Source organism: Rousettus aegyptiacus, unplaced genomic scaffold (genome assembly GCF_014176215.1).
Source record: "Rousettus aegyptiacus isolate mRouAeg1 unplaced genomic scaffold, mRouAeg1.p scaffold_m13_p_3, whole genome shotgun sequence".
Lineage (NCBI taxonomy): Eukaryota > Metazoa > Chordata > Mammalia > Chiroptera > Pteropodidae > Rousettus > Rousettus aegyptiacus.
In genome coordinates this window covers 168,090,384-168,107,982 of record NW_023416306.1, presented here as the reverse complement: position 1 = coordinate 168,107,982, position 17,599 = coordinate 168,090,384, and the positions used below count along the sequence as shown (strand labels likewise).

Sequence of the window (17,599 nt, the reverse complement as noted above, 5' to 3'; positions counted from 1 at the left end):
AGAAAAGAATGAAATCTTGCCATTTGCAACAATATGGATGGACCAAGCTAAGCAAGTCAGAGGAAAACAAATACCATATGATTTCATTTACATGTGGAATCTAAAAAACAAAAGCAAGAAAACAAATAAACTCACAGTACTGAGAACAAACTGATGGTCACCAGACGGGAGGGGGTTTGGGAAGATGAGTGAAAAAAGTGAAAGGGATTAAGAAGTGGTGTCAGATTCTAGGCTTATCAGGACTTCATAAGGTATATAATGTCTAATCACTATGTTATACACCTAGAACTAATATTATATTGTATGTCAACTATAACAGAAAAACAAATGTTTTTTAAAAATTTAAAGACTAAGTTATATAAGCCTTAACTACTCAATCTGTCCTGGGGGCCCCATATTCTTATGATGCCCCCAAATGTACCTATGTAATAACTTTGGTCATTTTCTCCTATTTTTTTTTAAGTAGTCAAAGCCTTTGTCTGCCTATATTTAGATATTTTGAAAACTCACTTGAAAAGCTGGCCTAGTTATTTATTAAGCCAGTAAGATGTGTGCAGAAATAGGCCTACAAAGGAATTTTAGGAAGAAACTACCTGAGAACAGTGATCATGGACATCTCTAGTAAAACAAACATGTTTTTTGGATAGGAATATCTAATAGAATTGTCCAAAAAAGCAGCCACTAGCTACATGTAACTACTAAGCACTTGAAATGTAGCTGGCATGGCTGAGGACTGAATGTTTAATTAATTGATTTAAACTGAAATAGCCACATGTAGCTAGTGGCTAATTAGTATACTTGAAAACATCCATGTGTTTATTATAATAATTGTAACCAAGAAATCAAGATTTCATCATTCAGGTCATAGAAAAACATTTGTAAGTGTAAAATCTCTTTTTTATTAAGTCTCCAGATATTATTAGAAGGAAAACAAACCAGACAACTAAAGTAAAATTCAAATTTTATCTAATTTTCCCCCCCAAAGTATTATAAATTAATTATAATTATACATTCTCAACCAGCAATGATCCTGCTTCTCAGGGAACATATGGTAATGTCTAGAGACATTTTTGGTTGTCACAATGTCAGTAAACGGGGTGAGGGCAGTGCATCAAATAGGAAGAGGCCAAGGATGCTAGTTAACATCTTAAGAACACAGGATAGCCCCCTACGAAAGAATTATCTGGTCCAAAAATATTAATAGTGACAATATCAAGAAATCCTATATTAAGTCTTAAAACTAGCCAGCTGAAGAAGAAATTCTTTCTTACCAAATGTGGATAAAAAGATCAAAATTTGTGAAGCCTAACCTCTTTAGCCCCATTCTCTAAACAACTTATTACTTATACTTACAGAGTTAAGCTATAAATAAAAGAACACAGATACACCAGAACAGGAATAAGCATTAATTTCATTAATCCAAACAATTTTTCTTAATACTGATGGCTCCCAGATGGAAGAGGGATTGGCAGAGAAGGGGTGCTGGGTGAAAAAGGTGAAGGGATTAAGAAGTAAAAATTGGCAGTTACAAAAGTTATGGGGATGTAAAGTACAGCATAGGGAATACAGATAGTAATACTGTAATAAGTATACATGGTGCCACGGAGGTACAAGACTTATCGGGGGATCACTTCATAAATTTTATAAACGTCTAACCACTATACTATACACCTGAAACTAATATAATATTGAAAATCAATTGTAATTTAAAGATAAAAAAATTTTAAAAAAGAATTGCTGGTTAAAGAAACTTACTAAGCACTCAAGTACCTGAAACAAAACTACCACTGAGACAATACTCTTATATCACTTCAAATACATTTAAGTTCCAGCCTTGCCTACTTGATTACATTTTTAAACTTAAACATACTTTTAAAAGCCATTAAAACAAATCTATGTTTTCAACACAAGGTTAAGGAAACAGTTCAAAAGATGAATAAAACATATTTAAACTTGGACATCTTTTTGCTCAACTCAAAAAAACTTCCTTTTCAAAATCTCATTTTGATCAAACTCTATCAGTAAGAAATAGGGTCCACAATTTAGAATACTGCCACTGCAAAATTAGTTTTAATCAATTACCTGAAATACATATACACTGTTTTACAAATATATATATGCTTGACTAAAAAACAAAAGACTTTTCTTCTATGCTGATATCCTCTCAGAGTTTTGTCTACACTTGGTTCTTTCCGTCAATTTTTCAGCTGTATTTTAGATTAAATATGCATTCTGTACTACTTTGGAAAAATCAATACAATTTGGGGAATTTTTAAAAATGGGTCAAATGAATTCCATACATAATTCGAAGAATACATTATCCTTTACCAGAAGCCCAGTTATGAATTCAGCAGTTGTGTGTATGACTTTTAATAATTAAGTATTAGGAACTAAGAATATTATAAAAAACTAAATAGATAAGTTACTTTGAGAGTCTAATTCCTGAAAATCTAAAAAACACTCATTATTGTAAGATTTCTTAAAAGGTCACAAGATTCTCTAATATACATTTTTAAATCACCTTTCCAGAGAAATATTTACTATTTCAATAGAGTACCAAGTAATTACTGAGTTTCAGCTTTGAAATGCTGTAACCAAAAAGTACTTATAAAAATCACTGAATTGTTGTTTTTCCTGCTTTTGAAACAAATATAAATTATGTTATCAATGGTCTAAAATGGACTCTGCGTTAAAGATTCTAAACCTACTCAGATAAGAACAAGTTAGACATGACAGGTTATCAACCGGCAATGATTGTTGCTATGTTCAGTTGGCAAATTATTTCATGTACAAATAAGTCACCTTACCTTGCTTTCACTGATTTCTCGTATCCACTCTTTTACAAGGTTATTTAATTTTCCCAAAATTAAAATCCTGTTGATAGAGCAAATATCAATAATGAAGTTGTTATTCCAAATTACTTATTAAAATGAAAAAGTTTTCAAGAGGTGGCTTCCTAAATTTTAAAGTTTTTAAGTTATCAGAAAGTATATAGTACTTAGCTATCATAGGCACTGTTACACTGCGTAGGCATTCCTTTAGCTGAGTAAAGCATTCCCCTTTCTCTTGACAATTCTGTACTATAATAACCAAAGCATCAAACAAAATTAAGGGAATAGAACTCTTACGTAAGAAAAGGCTTTTCTAAGTACCAATCTTATCTGAAACAGACATAGATTTGGCAGAATTCTAATTTTCTAAGTAGAGAATGCCTCAAAATTAGCTTACTGTGTTTATTATATGTATATATGTTTATGTATACACACACACACACACACACACACACACACACACACACACACTTACCTGCGCTGCAGTTCCTCTTCTTCTTCAAAAACCCCAAAGGGCTTCAGAGTCTCAATTAGCTTCTGTGTGAGCAGGCAATCAGTCTCCTTGGGGGCTGCTAAGCTGATAGGAGAGGTAATGCCATAGTGCTTCTGTGGCGGCTGTGTTTGCTGTGATCCCTGCGTTGTAACTGGACTACAAATGGAATTGGATAAAGTTACTGCCAAAAATTTCTATAATTTGAAACAAATAAGCATGACTAGAAAAACTGCTTCAGTAAAATGCATTTCTAAACATAGTTGGTGCCCTGCCATACCCCAAAACTTTACTTTGAAAAGACATTTTACATGTATTACAAAAAAAAGTAACCAAAAGCAAGTGACTAAATGAAAATACCATTTCTCCTCCCACTCCAAGGATTCAACTTTATCACTACCCAAATACCTAAAACTATAAGAATCCAGATCAAATATACTATTGGAGAAAATGCAATCTAGAATAAAAGTGAACTGAGAAAATTTTACTTTTTGAAAAGGAGCCAAAAACCTGTTACACTGTTATTTCTAAAGCAATGATAAACATACTAAAAAAAAAAAAAAAAAAAAAAAAAATCTTATTTACCAAATAAGAGATTCCCAAAATGTAACTTAACGTCTGACTCACAATGACTAAAACTCCGATCATAGAGCATATGACAAACATAACAAACATAATTCGGGGGGAAGGAAGAATTGTATTCAGACTAAGCTTGTTAGAGATTTTTAGTAAGAGATTTACACTTCAACGATGATGCTAGTCTGAAAGTTTTTTCCATTTTAAGAGAAATTTAGATTTTTACAATCAAGAGGATTTTAATATAACTGGTGTACAGGCATGGCATGCTTTAAAGACTTCAGGAAATTAATTTGACTTGTTTTCTGGTTAAAACAATTCTTCGTTTTTATCCACTCTATTACAATAATTAACTTTTTAAGTTAGTGGACAAGGATTCTAAAGATAAGTAGCACAATTATTATTTTACAACTAACAAGCCAAAGAACAGACAAGACCAGGTAGGAACTAAGGGAAGAACCTAACATCTGGATCAGTTACATCTCCCAAATTCTGTTCCTTAAGAAATTAAGTGTCTATTTTACATATTCTCTCCTTTTTCTTTTTTAAGTTCTAAATACACTTTTCTTTTTTAAATTAACCCATTTCCCATTTGCCGCAAGAATACTTGCTGGCAGCGCTTGTGACTATCGTGTTTACCCCGAGATAACTCACAGATTACAACCCTAACCTTATCCCCAAAGTCTGCCATGAAATATCTTGCTTTTACTATTATTTTCCCATCGCTCTAGCATACCAATAGTCTTTGGAAACAAATGACACCATTCTACTTACAGCACTCTGTTTTTAGTAGTGGTATTTCCATTTACAAAATATAGTAATTCTCAATCGCTGAGAATGTCAAATCCTAGAAAACATGGCATTCCTACGCCTGATGTTAAATTAATGCTAGCAGCGAGCTTTTTTCCCCACCCCAAACGAGAAAAGGGTAAAAGTGCAATTATCTACTTAAGCAATAACATGCCAAATCCAAGAACCCTATGCAGGTAAGTCCCATTATGCATTTACTATACCTATCCCCTGGGTTCTGGTTTAATATTGTGACTGCTGGACTGTGTTTTACATTTTGTTTTCTGGTATCAATAGAGACCTAAGAATGTCAGGTAGTCCATACTGCTTCTTACTCATCAGCCACTGGACTATTCATACCATCTAATCAATGTTTCCTGGTCTAGTTTTGCATTGCCTCAATTTTAAACACAGACCTTACAGTAACATTTACTAAATAAATATTAGGTTTATTATCTCTTACAGCAGTTAATTCATGTCAGATCACTTCCCCCTATTCCTTTAATCTAAATTGCATAGCTACACAAGGCTATGATGTTAATTCACAGAGCTGGGGATCCACATGAGCACTAAGCACTATCTAAAGACTACCTTATATTAATGTTCTTCTTTTCAAATTTATGCATCTCCTCTAGTTAAAACATACAAATTAAGTGCAAGTGCATTCATAATATCTGAGTTAAGATATTTTCATCCATCAAAAGTTATCAGGTTCCATAAAACTGACATAAAAAAAAATGGCCTTCAAAACTGCCTAGTCATTTCAGACTGCTCCTTGACACCATACTCTACTTCTTTCAGACAAACTGGAATTAAATGAAGAAAAAAAGTACACTTACCAAATATCCTAAATTAATTACATTTTCCTGTATTGTTCACTGTTTCATGAGTTTCTCCAAGGAAACTATGACCTTTCATGACCACCTCAGGATTATGAATACTTGTATAAATGATTTTTTTAACTTGAGTAGACCCAGAAATGAAAACGAGGGTAAAGTTCATTCTACCCAGACTTGGTTCAAGCAAGAAGAGCTTTCAAAGTGTAAAGTGAATTCATGTTTTTGTTACTAGAACAAAGGGACGATTAGAGAGAATACATGTTTCATTAGAAACGGTATCTTTGTGGAATTCTAGTACTGTTCATTGTCTTTTATGTTTTGTATTGTTTTCGACTTGTAAATTGGACTGGATCCTGAGTTCTGGTTTCCTCTAATATCGGCCTATGATTCTCCAACATATTTCCAACTTTTCTCCTAATCTTTGGACTAGGAATCACTGAGGACTAAAACTGCCTCTTTTTTCCCCCAAAGCCACACAAGCTAAAGATGAACAACTTGATATAAAATCTATAAAACTGCCACGACAGCTCATGGTTAAACAATCTCAGTGACTGATGCAATGTAAGCCACGCAGGAAGTTTACCTTAGCACTTGATGACATCATCAGGGACATTTCAAACTACAAAAGATGCCTCTAGCCTTACATCTAGAAATCTTGACAGCCTTACAAACTCAGAAGATGGTTTATAATTTGCTGATTATTAACCTTGGTTTTCTTTTGTTTTCAAAGACATATCTTTTATTAAATACCTAATATTATGGAAGTTAACCTATACAGTCAGCCATTCGGCTTGTTCTACTGCTCAAGCTCGAAGACTCCATCAGACCACCTCAGAGTCTTTGGCACGGGGGTCCTAGAAATGAGGATCCTTTAAATTACTCGCTGGCGAAACAAGATGTCTATACAGTAGCTAACACACTATGCTACACCTACATTAACACTTCTGGGAAGTTGAAAGTTGGATAAAAAGAATCATGAAGAAGCCTATCTAGCTACAAGTTGTGAGAAAGACCCATTTGACAGTCTTCCGGCTACCCTCTGAAAAGGAAGGCCATGTTTGTGATTACAGGATAGAGTATATCAATAATCTTTATCAAACTGTGTTTTCTATTAAGAGACTACCTTTTTTACTAAATATGTGATCTTCGATACTGAAGGCAGGGCTCCCAGAGAAAAAGCAAACATGGTTAAGAGTATTCATGGTAAACCTGGAACTAAAGAATATTTTCAACTGGATGTAAGACAGTAGCCAGAGTGGTCATTGCTCCTATTCCCTCAAGTCTGAGGAATGATCAAAAGAAAGGGAGGACTCATAACGGTACCCAGATTTTGCTTACGGCTTTTTCTTTGATGCGAGCTAGTTGTGCCTAGATAATGGCATTGTGACTCACTTGCTTTTTTCCCCACCCTTATCCTTCCACCTTTGTATGCCCACTCCCTCAAACATTAAACCTTAGGACATAAAGGTCCAGCCAGTGTCAAATCTTTTAAGAATAAAGCCTCAGGTCTCTGATCATAAGGACAGTAAGTTTTCCTTCAACTAAGGATAATGTCTGGTTTTAGGTGTGTTTCAGCCCCAGGTCCACAAAGGCAGAACAGCTCCACCAACCCCAGAACCAGAAGGAATGATGATGCCATAGCTGATTCTAGTACCAGATCAATTACCCCAGCCGCCTCCAATCGGTAGCCCATGATCCCTTAGTTTCCATGACTAAGGATTTTTCCCCTATATAATCTATTCCCTGGAGTCACACGGGGAGAGGTTTTTGAGAGGGATCTCCCCTATATCTCAGGGACTTCCAAGTCTCTAAAATAAACCCTTACTTTCTTTGATGCAAAACCTGTACTCGTCTCATTGACTTAGGCATGCACAGGGAGACAGACCTCTTTGCTCTAGCAAGTTTCCTAATTTTGAGTAATAAACCTCTATTTGTTTTGTTTTTGTTTGTTCTGAGCAAGTAATATGTTTTTCTACATTCTTTTACTTTCTAAAGGGGTTAAATTATTTACCAGTTGAGTTTAGATTAACAACAAAATGAGTACCCATTCTCTGTGGGGTTAAGAGTCCTCGCTTATATTTCTCATTTTTTCCTCTCTCAGATATGCATTTTTCACTGTCACCAAAAAAAAAAAAAAAAAAAAAACTTGTAAAAGCCCATCTACTTCAACTATATTACCAGAATAGTAAGAATGACTCAGGTTTCTAAATACACACCAAACTTGTTCACCCTAATTTGAGAAATGGTGCCATCTACATCAGTTTCCATGTTAACCTTTTGACGGGGAAACTAATCATATAAATGCAAGTCACAAATTTTTACTTACTTTATTCAAAATGTAGTCACATCATATATAAAACCACATTTATCCTATCTAATTCAAGAAAGGATATATACAACGTATATTCATACGTGTACCTGTAGAACATATATCTAATTCAAGTATACATATAGAGCATGTTAATTCAAGTGAGAACATGTATCAAATAATTAAAAATAAATCACAACCAAAGGAAAGAAACAAATACATGTTTTGAAAGTTACAAGAAACCTGTGCCTCCAATAAAAATGGCTTAATCTTAGCTAAGTAGCAGGGCTTGGAATTCCAGGCTGCCAGATGCTTTGAATTTCCAGTGTCCCAGTAGAAACATTAACCATGATTGTACTTTAAATGGAGGAAGTTTTTCCATTTAATGTTAATGTTAGAAATTAAGTGGAGCGATAAAACAATTTAAGGATCTTTATGTTGCTGTTCTGTTTCTAACAAAAATACACACACTCCAAATTGGGTAATTTGAAGGATTCTGCTTTATTCTCTCCTGGAACCGTGTATCAGAGAGCTGTCGATCTCAAGAGTGTAAAGCTCTTCCTCACTTTCTGGAACTAATACATTAGACACTTGCCTATGTCTATCACTTTCTAGAGACATTTTGTAGAGTATTTAGTTTTCTTCAGACATTGTTCTATTTTAAAAATAAAACTTCTACAGTTATGTGAAACAATGAGGGGAAAAACAAACCAGATATAGAGCTCCAGCATGTGTGACTCAATAAATTTCTGGGATTCAGTATCAAGAACACTTGTGCTTTTCCTGAGCAACTGATTTATTTTCATCCCATAAACATGATTTGTATTTACCCTTAGGATACTGCCTGAATTCTTAGAGTAAAACTGGTGGCAATCCAGAAAGTTCTCTACAAAAATCCAAATACCACTGTATTACTGTAAGAACTATTTTAGTACCCTAATTTCTTCCTGTTTTATATCTCTATCCTTATTCTTCCTTTTCATTCACTTTTATTGCAAACATCTTGCTAGTTTTTAACAAGTGACTAAAGCATTCTTTAAAGTCTTAATCCTTCCTGGATCAAAGTAAGATTTATATACCTACACATTCAGTACATATACAAATTTTGCTCACTCTCAAAATCCCCAATGACAGCCAAATACTCGTCCCCCATTCCACTTCTGTGGGAAGCAGAGACATAAGGGCACAGTGTTAAATATTTTCCAACTTCTCTCCCTCAGAATATGGGTGGTTTTTTTTTTGTTTTTGTTTTTGTTTTTTTACAATATTTAAAATATTTTCATCAGGGCAAAGCTCAAACATGCCCATGTTTTCTTTTAATTTTTTTTTTTTTAATTTTAACAACATTCCATGTAACAATTCCATTCCAACTACTCCAATTCTGACTCCTGGAATTTTGGTTCCATTCCTTCCTTCTACCCTCTTGCCGCGCCAGTCCACCATCCACAGTGCTATCAAGCGAATCTTCCTAAAAACACAGCCTCCTTAAAAACTCCATGACTTCAGGTACTGACATTCAAAACTCTGTCTACAAATTTTGCTCTGAACTCAATGTGATATAAGAACTTATTATACTCTTCTCTAAGTTGGGTAGGAAAGTAAGAATTTAAAAATTATCACATCTGTAACACTGAAGAGTTTTTCAAACATAGAAAGTTTTCAATACTCAAAAAAAGCTTTGTCCTTTCCCCACACTAGGTTGTCCAAGACCTGATTCTAATTAGGATAAATATTTAGGTACACAGAAAGAACAGCAACGTTTTTGTAAAATTAGATTAAGATTGTAGGCTGCTTATTATATAGCTTGATATTTGTTTCAAAAATTGAGGCATCCAACTTAACCAATATGTACATTATGAAATATCAAGAACTATTTGGTACATTAATTATAAAGCTAACTCAAATAGTGTAGGTTCCTATAATTCGTGAACTGTATTTTAGTGGTGATACAACCAAATAATCAAAAAACGATCAATCTTTGGATATATTATTACCAACAACTACTTCAAGTCAGTCAGGAAAGTATGGAATACGCAAATGGCTTTGGTTATACAAAGTAAAATCTAAATTCCAGATGCCATATTTCCAAATATTTAAGAATTATAGATCTATTTCAAAATGTTGAAAGAAAGAACTTTCTTTAGAACCGCATTTAAGCAAGATACAAATCCGAAAAGCCATACACAAAAACAGATTTGCCTACATAAAAAAACTCCAACTTTTATATAGTGAAAATAACATCATAAACATCATAAAGGAAGTGATGTGAGGAAAACAGATGTAACCTATGGCAAAATTGAAATATTCTTAACACATAAAGAGCTCTTAAATCGCCAAAAAAAGATTCACTATAAATCAGGGAAGCAAAGTGAGACAACCATTTTCTGCCAGATTGAAGAAAAAGTTGATGGACAACTGATAAAAATTAAAGACATATTATGCATCTCCAAAGTTGGCAATGGTCTAAAAAATGAGCCCTCTTTCCCTTCACAATGGAAGTGAACTTGGTATATCATTTAAAAAAGCAACCAAGCAACAGTCATCAAAATTAAAAATGCATATATCGATTTTTAAAGTTAATGTCTAGCAACTTCTCCTTTTGCAGTTTCTCTTACATATACTAGGACACAGGACCCACACTGAAGGCCCTGAAGTTAGAAGACAAATCCTATTCAATTCACATTTTGAGATATAAAATATTAAATATAAACCCAAATTTCTAGGCACTCCTCAGGGAGAGGTACAATGTATTAGAAGACAGGTCATAAACGGGCCCCAAATCCTGTACAGCAACAACAAGCTTGAAATGAGCAGTGTCTGTCCCAGGGTTATTCCCTATAAAGGAACATGCTTGGCACGTGAGAATAAATCTCTCTCTTATTCCCACAGGTTCTGTAATTTGACCCTTTTCATAGGAATCATACAAAAAGCTACCTCAGGTTGTTCACTGGAGCGTAGTATACAATGCGCTAACAAACTGGAAACTACCTAAATATCCATTAAGATAGGACTGGTTAATTACATTATATTCTTACAACATAATACTATGTGATATAAAAAAGAATGAGGTAGTATATGTAGTTGCATGGAAAGATGACCACGATGTCAGATGAAAAGCTGTAGACTGTAACTATAATAAAAACTAGTATTTGGTAAAACCTCAGCATATTCCAAGTAGTGTGTGAAGCAGTTTCCGTTATTCCCAACTGTTCTTAACAACTCTATTAAAACTCTTATTTCACAGATAAAGAAACTAAAGAGAGAAAAAGAAAAGGCTTAATTAAATTCACAGGGCCAGGATACAAACACAGGTACCTGACTATAAACATAACCTCTATGTATAAAAGCTGAAGTGCCTCGAAATCTTGCACTATAGTCTTATATCTTTAAAAATATGTGTGTATTATGTCTATATGTGCAGACACGCGCCAAGTAAACTGATGAGAGGATTTCACTTACAGTTTAAAGTTTTGTTTCAATTCGTTATTCTTAAAAATGTTAATGATGTCGAACAAAAGTTGAAAATCTTCTAATTCTACTATTCACCATTAAATTTAGTTTGTGATAGGAGGCTAAAATCACCCCCTAAGATCACTCCCTAGCTGAGGAACACCAAATAAATGCTCAATTTAAAATAATAAATAGCTTTTTAATTACTGGCTAAAAACTCAGTTTATGCTAATCAGACACATTATTTTAAAGAAATAAAATGACTTTAAAAATGGATTTTTCAGTGCAATACTCTGATTACAAATAGCAAATACAAAGGAAATCATGCTTTATTTATTGCTCCAGAAAACTAAGGTATCCAAGGTTTTCAAACATCATCAAACCAATTTTCCTAAAAGCACCTTTTGCTCATTTAACTTATTTTTGCCAAAAGTATAGTATAATAAATACTCAGGCTAAAATTTACTGAACTCCTAAATATGTATGAAAAACCAGGCTAAAATCAGGAATACAAAGACAGTCTCTGTTCTTAGTGAGTCTCGATTTTGGCCTGGGATTCAGATACTTAAAGAGCAGATAACTGCAAAGTAAAAGCTTAAAATACATATTACAGAAACAAAGAATCAAGGCTCTGCCAAAAGAAAAAGTTAACAAGGTGTGCACTCTGAATGGAAGGGGAGGAGAAAGAGTGCAGTCTAGGCAGATGAGTAATAGAAAAGGAAAGGACAATGTTTCATCAATGGTGTTTTTCCAAATAGTTAATGCTCATACTACTGATAAATCCCTGCTCCTCGTATTAGGTATATGGTATATGTTGTGGCCCATAGTATTAACAGGGTACATTTCCTCAAAATGTATAGCTACTAACCACCAGAAAACACTTTATCATTTCTTCATAGTTTTCGTCGCTAAAACTGAAAGCTTAACTTCCTTGATATTCTTTAGAAGCAATCACCTAAATCACAGTAGCTTATTTAATGTAACAATTAACCATTGTAATTGGCTGTTTAAAGATCTTCAACCTAAAACATATGTGCCCATTCAGATTAAGCAGGAAAAAAGGACACTGGACAGAAAAGAAATAAGGGATCTCTCTAAAGTATATAAATGTGCATGAAACATTAATTCTTAGCAAAAACAGTACAAATCTCCTTTTCACAGTAAGTGTAGCATTTTAAGTTTGCTAATAGCTTAGAATTAAGCATAGAGCCAACGATGTTTTTGCTAAGAAACTATTCTAAGGAGATGGCTAATTTGTCTGCCATATGTGTTCTGTGTAAGTCGATTACATGTATTTAGAACCTAACTATATTCTTCTAACACGTACTCCAGGTGGATCATCCAGCCAACATTAAGAAAGCAGCAGCAGAGGCTCAAACATTGATGAACTAATAGTTTATGCCCAAGGGAATAAGTTACAATGAATCTCAAGGCCAAACTTGGGTAATGCAAGGTTGATTAAGCAGGGAAAGGGTATTTGTTATTCAAGTATAACAACACCCAAGTTATTTTTCCTTCCTTCCTAAGGGCACTTCCAATTGCCCCTTGCTCTCTCTCAAGAGGGGCTAAATGTAGTACAAAAAAACTGCCAAATAGCAGCAGTCCTGCATCAATTTGCCAAGTATGCGTGAAAATGAAAAAATGTAAATAAAATGGAAATTTTGGAAAAGTATAAAACTTTATCAGAAATAGTCAAAAATATATTAAATCATGATATTACACACAGTAACTCCCATAAATACAATGTAAATGTTTCTGATGACCGAAATGATAGGAAAACTATTCTTAACCCCAAAACTGTAAAAACTACCATAAAATGCAAGAAGCTGGTTTCTAGGCAAAATATAGAGGGTATACAAATTTGAAAGACAATTCTGTGACAGAAGAGAAAGTAGAGATATCCAAAAAACTCCTACATTTTTTCTTTCCCCAACTCTTGAATTTCCACAAATAAGAATGCTATACAATTGTACAGACCTGCAAACCGAAGATTAAAAAACAAACACTTTCTATAGAAAAACAGTTGTAGACTCCACTCACAAAATGGGAGTCTATAACTGGTCAATTTGTACACAACTTTAAATAAGTCACTAAAAATATATACTAAGATCTTAGGTTCCACAGTAGGTTATACTTTATATATATTTTAAGTCTATACTAAATGTTACCAGTAAAACAAACAAACAAACAAAAAAACTGAGATTCAAATGTCCTACACACAAAAATTTGATACTGAAAATTAATTCTACTTAAGACATGTAAAAAGACTGAGCTGATCAAACAGTTCCCAGCAAGATTAACAGGAGATGGTATAGTATTAGAATGAGAATGGAACATGGAACCCAAAGTTGAATTAAAGCCCAGTCTACAACTTGTCCCCAAGTAACTAACTACTTTGAACCTCAATTTAACCAACTTTAAAGAGAACTAATGCCTCCTACAGTTGTGATTTCGTGAATCATAAACTGAGATTGTGCAATTATTTAAAAGCTGATGAATGATAAAAACAATGAACATATAGAATAAAAGACATGCCTCCCATCCCCACCAAAGATGAGAAATAGCTAAGAACCCAAATGGCCTCATTTTGCCTGAAAGTAGCTTTTGTAAACTTGCCTAGCTAAGCGCAACTGAAGGTGAAATTTAATTGTAACGTTAACTTAAAGGGGGCTTAGTTACCAAAAAATGGAATGTCCTGATGAATCAAACAGAACATTTTAAAAGTTGTATGTTATCAAGCCAGAAGACTTTTTTGTCTAAGGAATGGAGAGTTATCATGGAATAGAACTGAGTAAGCTCATATAAACTTTCTCAACTCTAATACTTTCTCTCCCAACTTCTCCACGAAAAAGCGTGAACTGAAAACATGCTTAAGGCAAAATGCCACATATGAAAACCATAACCAACATTTATTAAGCAGCAAGCAATTCATTACAAAAATCTCTAAATCTTAAAATCTGAGAATCAAAATCTCTCAGATTAGAAGGGGGAAAATGCAGTTTTTCACTGACAACAACAAAAAAATGTCTTCGTAACATGTGTCCTCTCCTCCAGACTGCGCAAATAAATAAATAAATAAATAGATGCCACCTAAGATGCTGCACTGACACCACCACTGGGAAGAGAAGCTTAGAGCAGCTGTTAGCTGTTACTCTACAGCAGCAGTTCTCAAACTTTTTGGTTTTAGGACTCCTTTATAACTCTTAAAATTTATTGAGGACCCCCAAAGAGCTTTTGTTTACCTGGTTTATGTCTGCCAGTATTTACTGCATTGGAAATTATAACTGGGAATTTTTTTAATGTTTACTCATTTTAATAACGAGAAATCCATTACATGTTAGCATAAATAACATTTTTTAAATAAATGTTTTCCCAAACAGAAATGTAGTGAGAAGAATAGCATTGTTTTTCGCAAATCTCTAATTCTGGCTTAATCAAAGGCAGCTGGATTCCCATATTTGTGTCTGCACTCAATCCCTTTCAATAAGCTGTTTTGGCAGACACATGTGAATAAAACCTGACATACTATTATAACTGGACAAGAATATTTTAATAGCCTTTTCAAATAATTGTAGATATCTCTGATACCACAACAAAACTCCACAAGTGATCATTTCATTAAGATTAGTTACAGTATGAAAGCTAAAACCAGATCAAGAAACTTTGTATTCTTGCATTAAAAGCGATCAGTCTACCTTGCACTTCAAAGGTACCTTTTACCCACGGATTATTTTATTACATTATGATTGGTGATTTGGAAAATGTGGGTCCACTAAATTACACATATCTTCCAAATGTTGACATATATTTATTATAGACTATCAATAAAAACTATATTCATTAATATCAACAATCTAATGAGGAACTTTTTTAATTGGGAGGCTGTCAAGCTCACAATGGCAGAAACGAGCTCCCTAAAATTCTGATTTGTGCTTGAAAGCTCAAAATTTATCACTGGTCACAAATACTGTCAGTTATTTTCCTTAAAGAGACAGGTTCACTTCACTTTCAAGTAAATACTAAACAGTCGAGTATGAATATCCACAGTTCATCACTTGTTCTTTCAAGTGAAAAAAAAAATCTCCATAAACACTAGTTTAGCTCATAAGCCCATCACATATGTGCTCTTCTCTAAACAACCATTCCACTTTTTAGTGTACAGTTTTATGTATACTTACCATTTTATCACAGCAAGACAAACTTAAGAGTCAAGATTTAATAAAATTAACATTTTTACTGCTTCATCAAGGACTTTTAACTGTATGTGTATTGAAAAAATACAATGACTACTAGCACAATACGGTGCCTCTGCCTTAACTCTTCCTAAGGAAAGCACAGCATTAGCCATAGCTGCTTTTGCGCCACTGATGCACGTGTCAACAGAGTGAAAAAAGAGGTAATATCTCAGCACTGTTATGAAAATAGTTTGGATTTTATGTACTCCCTAAATTCAGGGACCCACACCCTCCAGGCTTCCACAGATCACACTCTGTGGACCACTGCTCCACAGTATCACACTACCCACCAAAAGGTCCCAGTTCTACCTGTGGTGGCTACATGAACTACTCCAATTCCTTTTTGTGACAGCCCCACAAATATTTGGGAGAAAAGCTATTATCACCCCCAAGTCTTGCTAAATATCTTTTCCAGTAACTCCAACCAGAGTCTATGAATGTGGCACAAATGCTAGCTAGGTCACTAACACTGGTTACTCTATTAGAAGTGTGATAGCCAGAATTGAGATAATGATCTGACCAGCACAGAGGAGGGCAGAAAGTGAAATGTAGTTTCCATAAGGGTACTATACTCTATATTAATGCAGTGGTTCTCAACAAAGACATCTTGACCTCACGGTACATTTAGCAGTATGAGGAGACATTTTTAGCCCAATGCAAAGACTTATACAACCCAAAATATCAATCATACCTATGTGAGAAATTCCACCAACATTTTTTGAAGCTTTAATCACCATGGCTCTTAAATCACATGAGCCTTTCAAAATTATATGTGCAATTACATTTGACTTTTAGACAAAAGATGAACCCTTGTTCACAATGTTTTGTAATAACCTAAACTTCAATAATCTATGGTATAAATTTCAAAAAATCAACTCAATTGCAGTCTATGCCTCAACCCTACCCACCCACAGAAATTTAACAGAACAGGCATACCAAAAATGAAGGTGGAAGTCAAACCCGATATAAGGTGGAAATCACAATTCAAAACATTAATCATGAAAAAGAACACAAATTAGAAACAAGACCTATTAACTATGCAGGCTTCGGTTTTTACATTGCTTAAAGGACTATAGTGCACTTAGGGTTAAAAATGCAAGGGACAGCTAATGAAAAACTGGCCATATTGTTCACATTTCAAGAAACACACTAGAAAAGCAATATTTGGGTGTGAATCTGCTGTCTTGACTCCATCTTCCATTTTATACCTTTGAACTACTGTCAAAAAATTGGAAGTACTTAGGTCTCTATAGGAAATGTGCGCCTCTCCCCTCAAAGAAAGTTTGAGAAAAGGAGGTACTTAATTTCTAGAAAGAAAATTTATTACTTAAGCTATGTTCTTATGAAAGCCTTTTAAGGCACACATTCCCTTTCACTGATCAATTTTTAATACTGACATGAATATCAAAAAGAGAAGTCCCTTTTCAAAGGCAGCAATAAAATGTGAGCTAACACAAAGAAATCACATGGAATCACTGCAAACATTTAGGTTTATTTTAATTATTGCTGAACAGAAAAAAAGTCACAAAAATTTTGCTTAGACTAGGTTCTCCTAGCGCCTCTTTTCACCGTTTCATGAAAGGAAGAATCAATTAACATTGATGATGCAGATTCTAAAATTAGGTCTGTTTGTTTAATTAAAACGAATATTCTCATTACAGAAATAATGTTGATAGGCCTCTTAAAATGGCAGGAATGAATGGGTGATGAGAAGGCAGGCGTATGAAATTCCTTTTTAAAATATTGTGTAAAATGTATTAGGTGTCTAATATCTTGATAGATGCCTAAACCTGTGTCAAAGTTCGAGCCTCACCTGTAAAGAGACATACACACAGGTTCGCATAAGGACGCTCACATATAAATAAAAACGTGAAAGTATAATCGGTGACAGGTGCAAAAAAGAAATTGTCTACTTAAAAAAATAAAACCAGAGGTGCTACATTACGCGTCTAGAAACCATAAAGGCTGTATTTTGCATGTAAGTAAAACTTCGGGTGTCAATTACATGCTTCGTTTTGCGGCTACAAAGAAGAACACATGGTCCCTCATCTCAAAGAGGCACTCTTACTCCTCACAATTCT

General features: G+C 34.1%; 1 protein-coding gene across 4 annotated transcripts in view; it reads right to left on the bottom strand.

Annotated features, from left to right (window-relative positions):
- The window catches only part of PAPOLA (poly(A) polymerase alpha), a 57,866-nt gene that overhangs the window by 39,143 nt on the left and 1,124 nt on the right, over positions 1-17,599 (bottom strand). For all 4 annotated transcript variants that reach the window (XM_016159847.2, XM_016159846.2, XM_036218302.1 and 1 more), the window contains exons 2-3: positions 3,307-3,480; positions 2,808-2,874 (exon numbers count right to left, since the gene is read on the bottom strand). In XM_016159847.2, the coding sequence (XP_016015333.1) occupies positions 2,808-2,874; positions 3,307-3,480 (241 nt within the window). The remainder of the gene's footprint in view (positions 1-2,807; positions 2,875-3,306; positions 3,481-17,599) is intronic.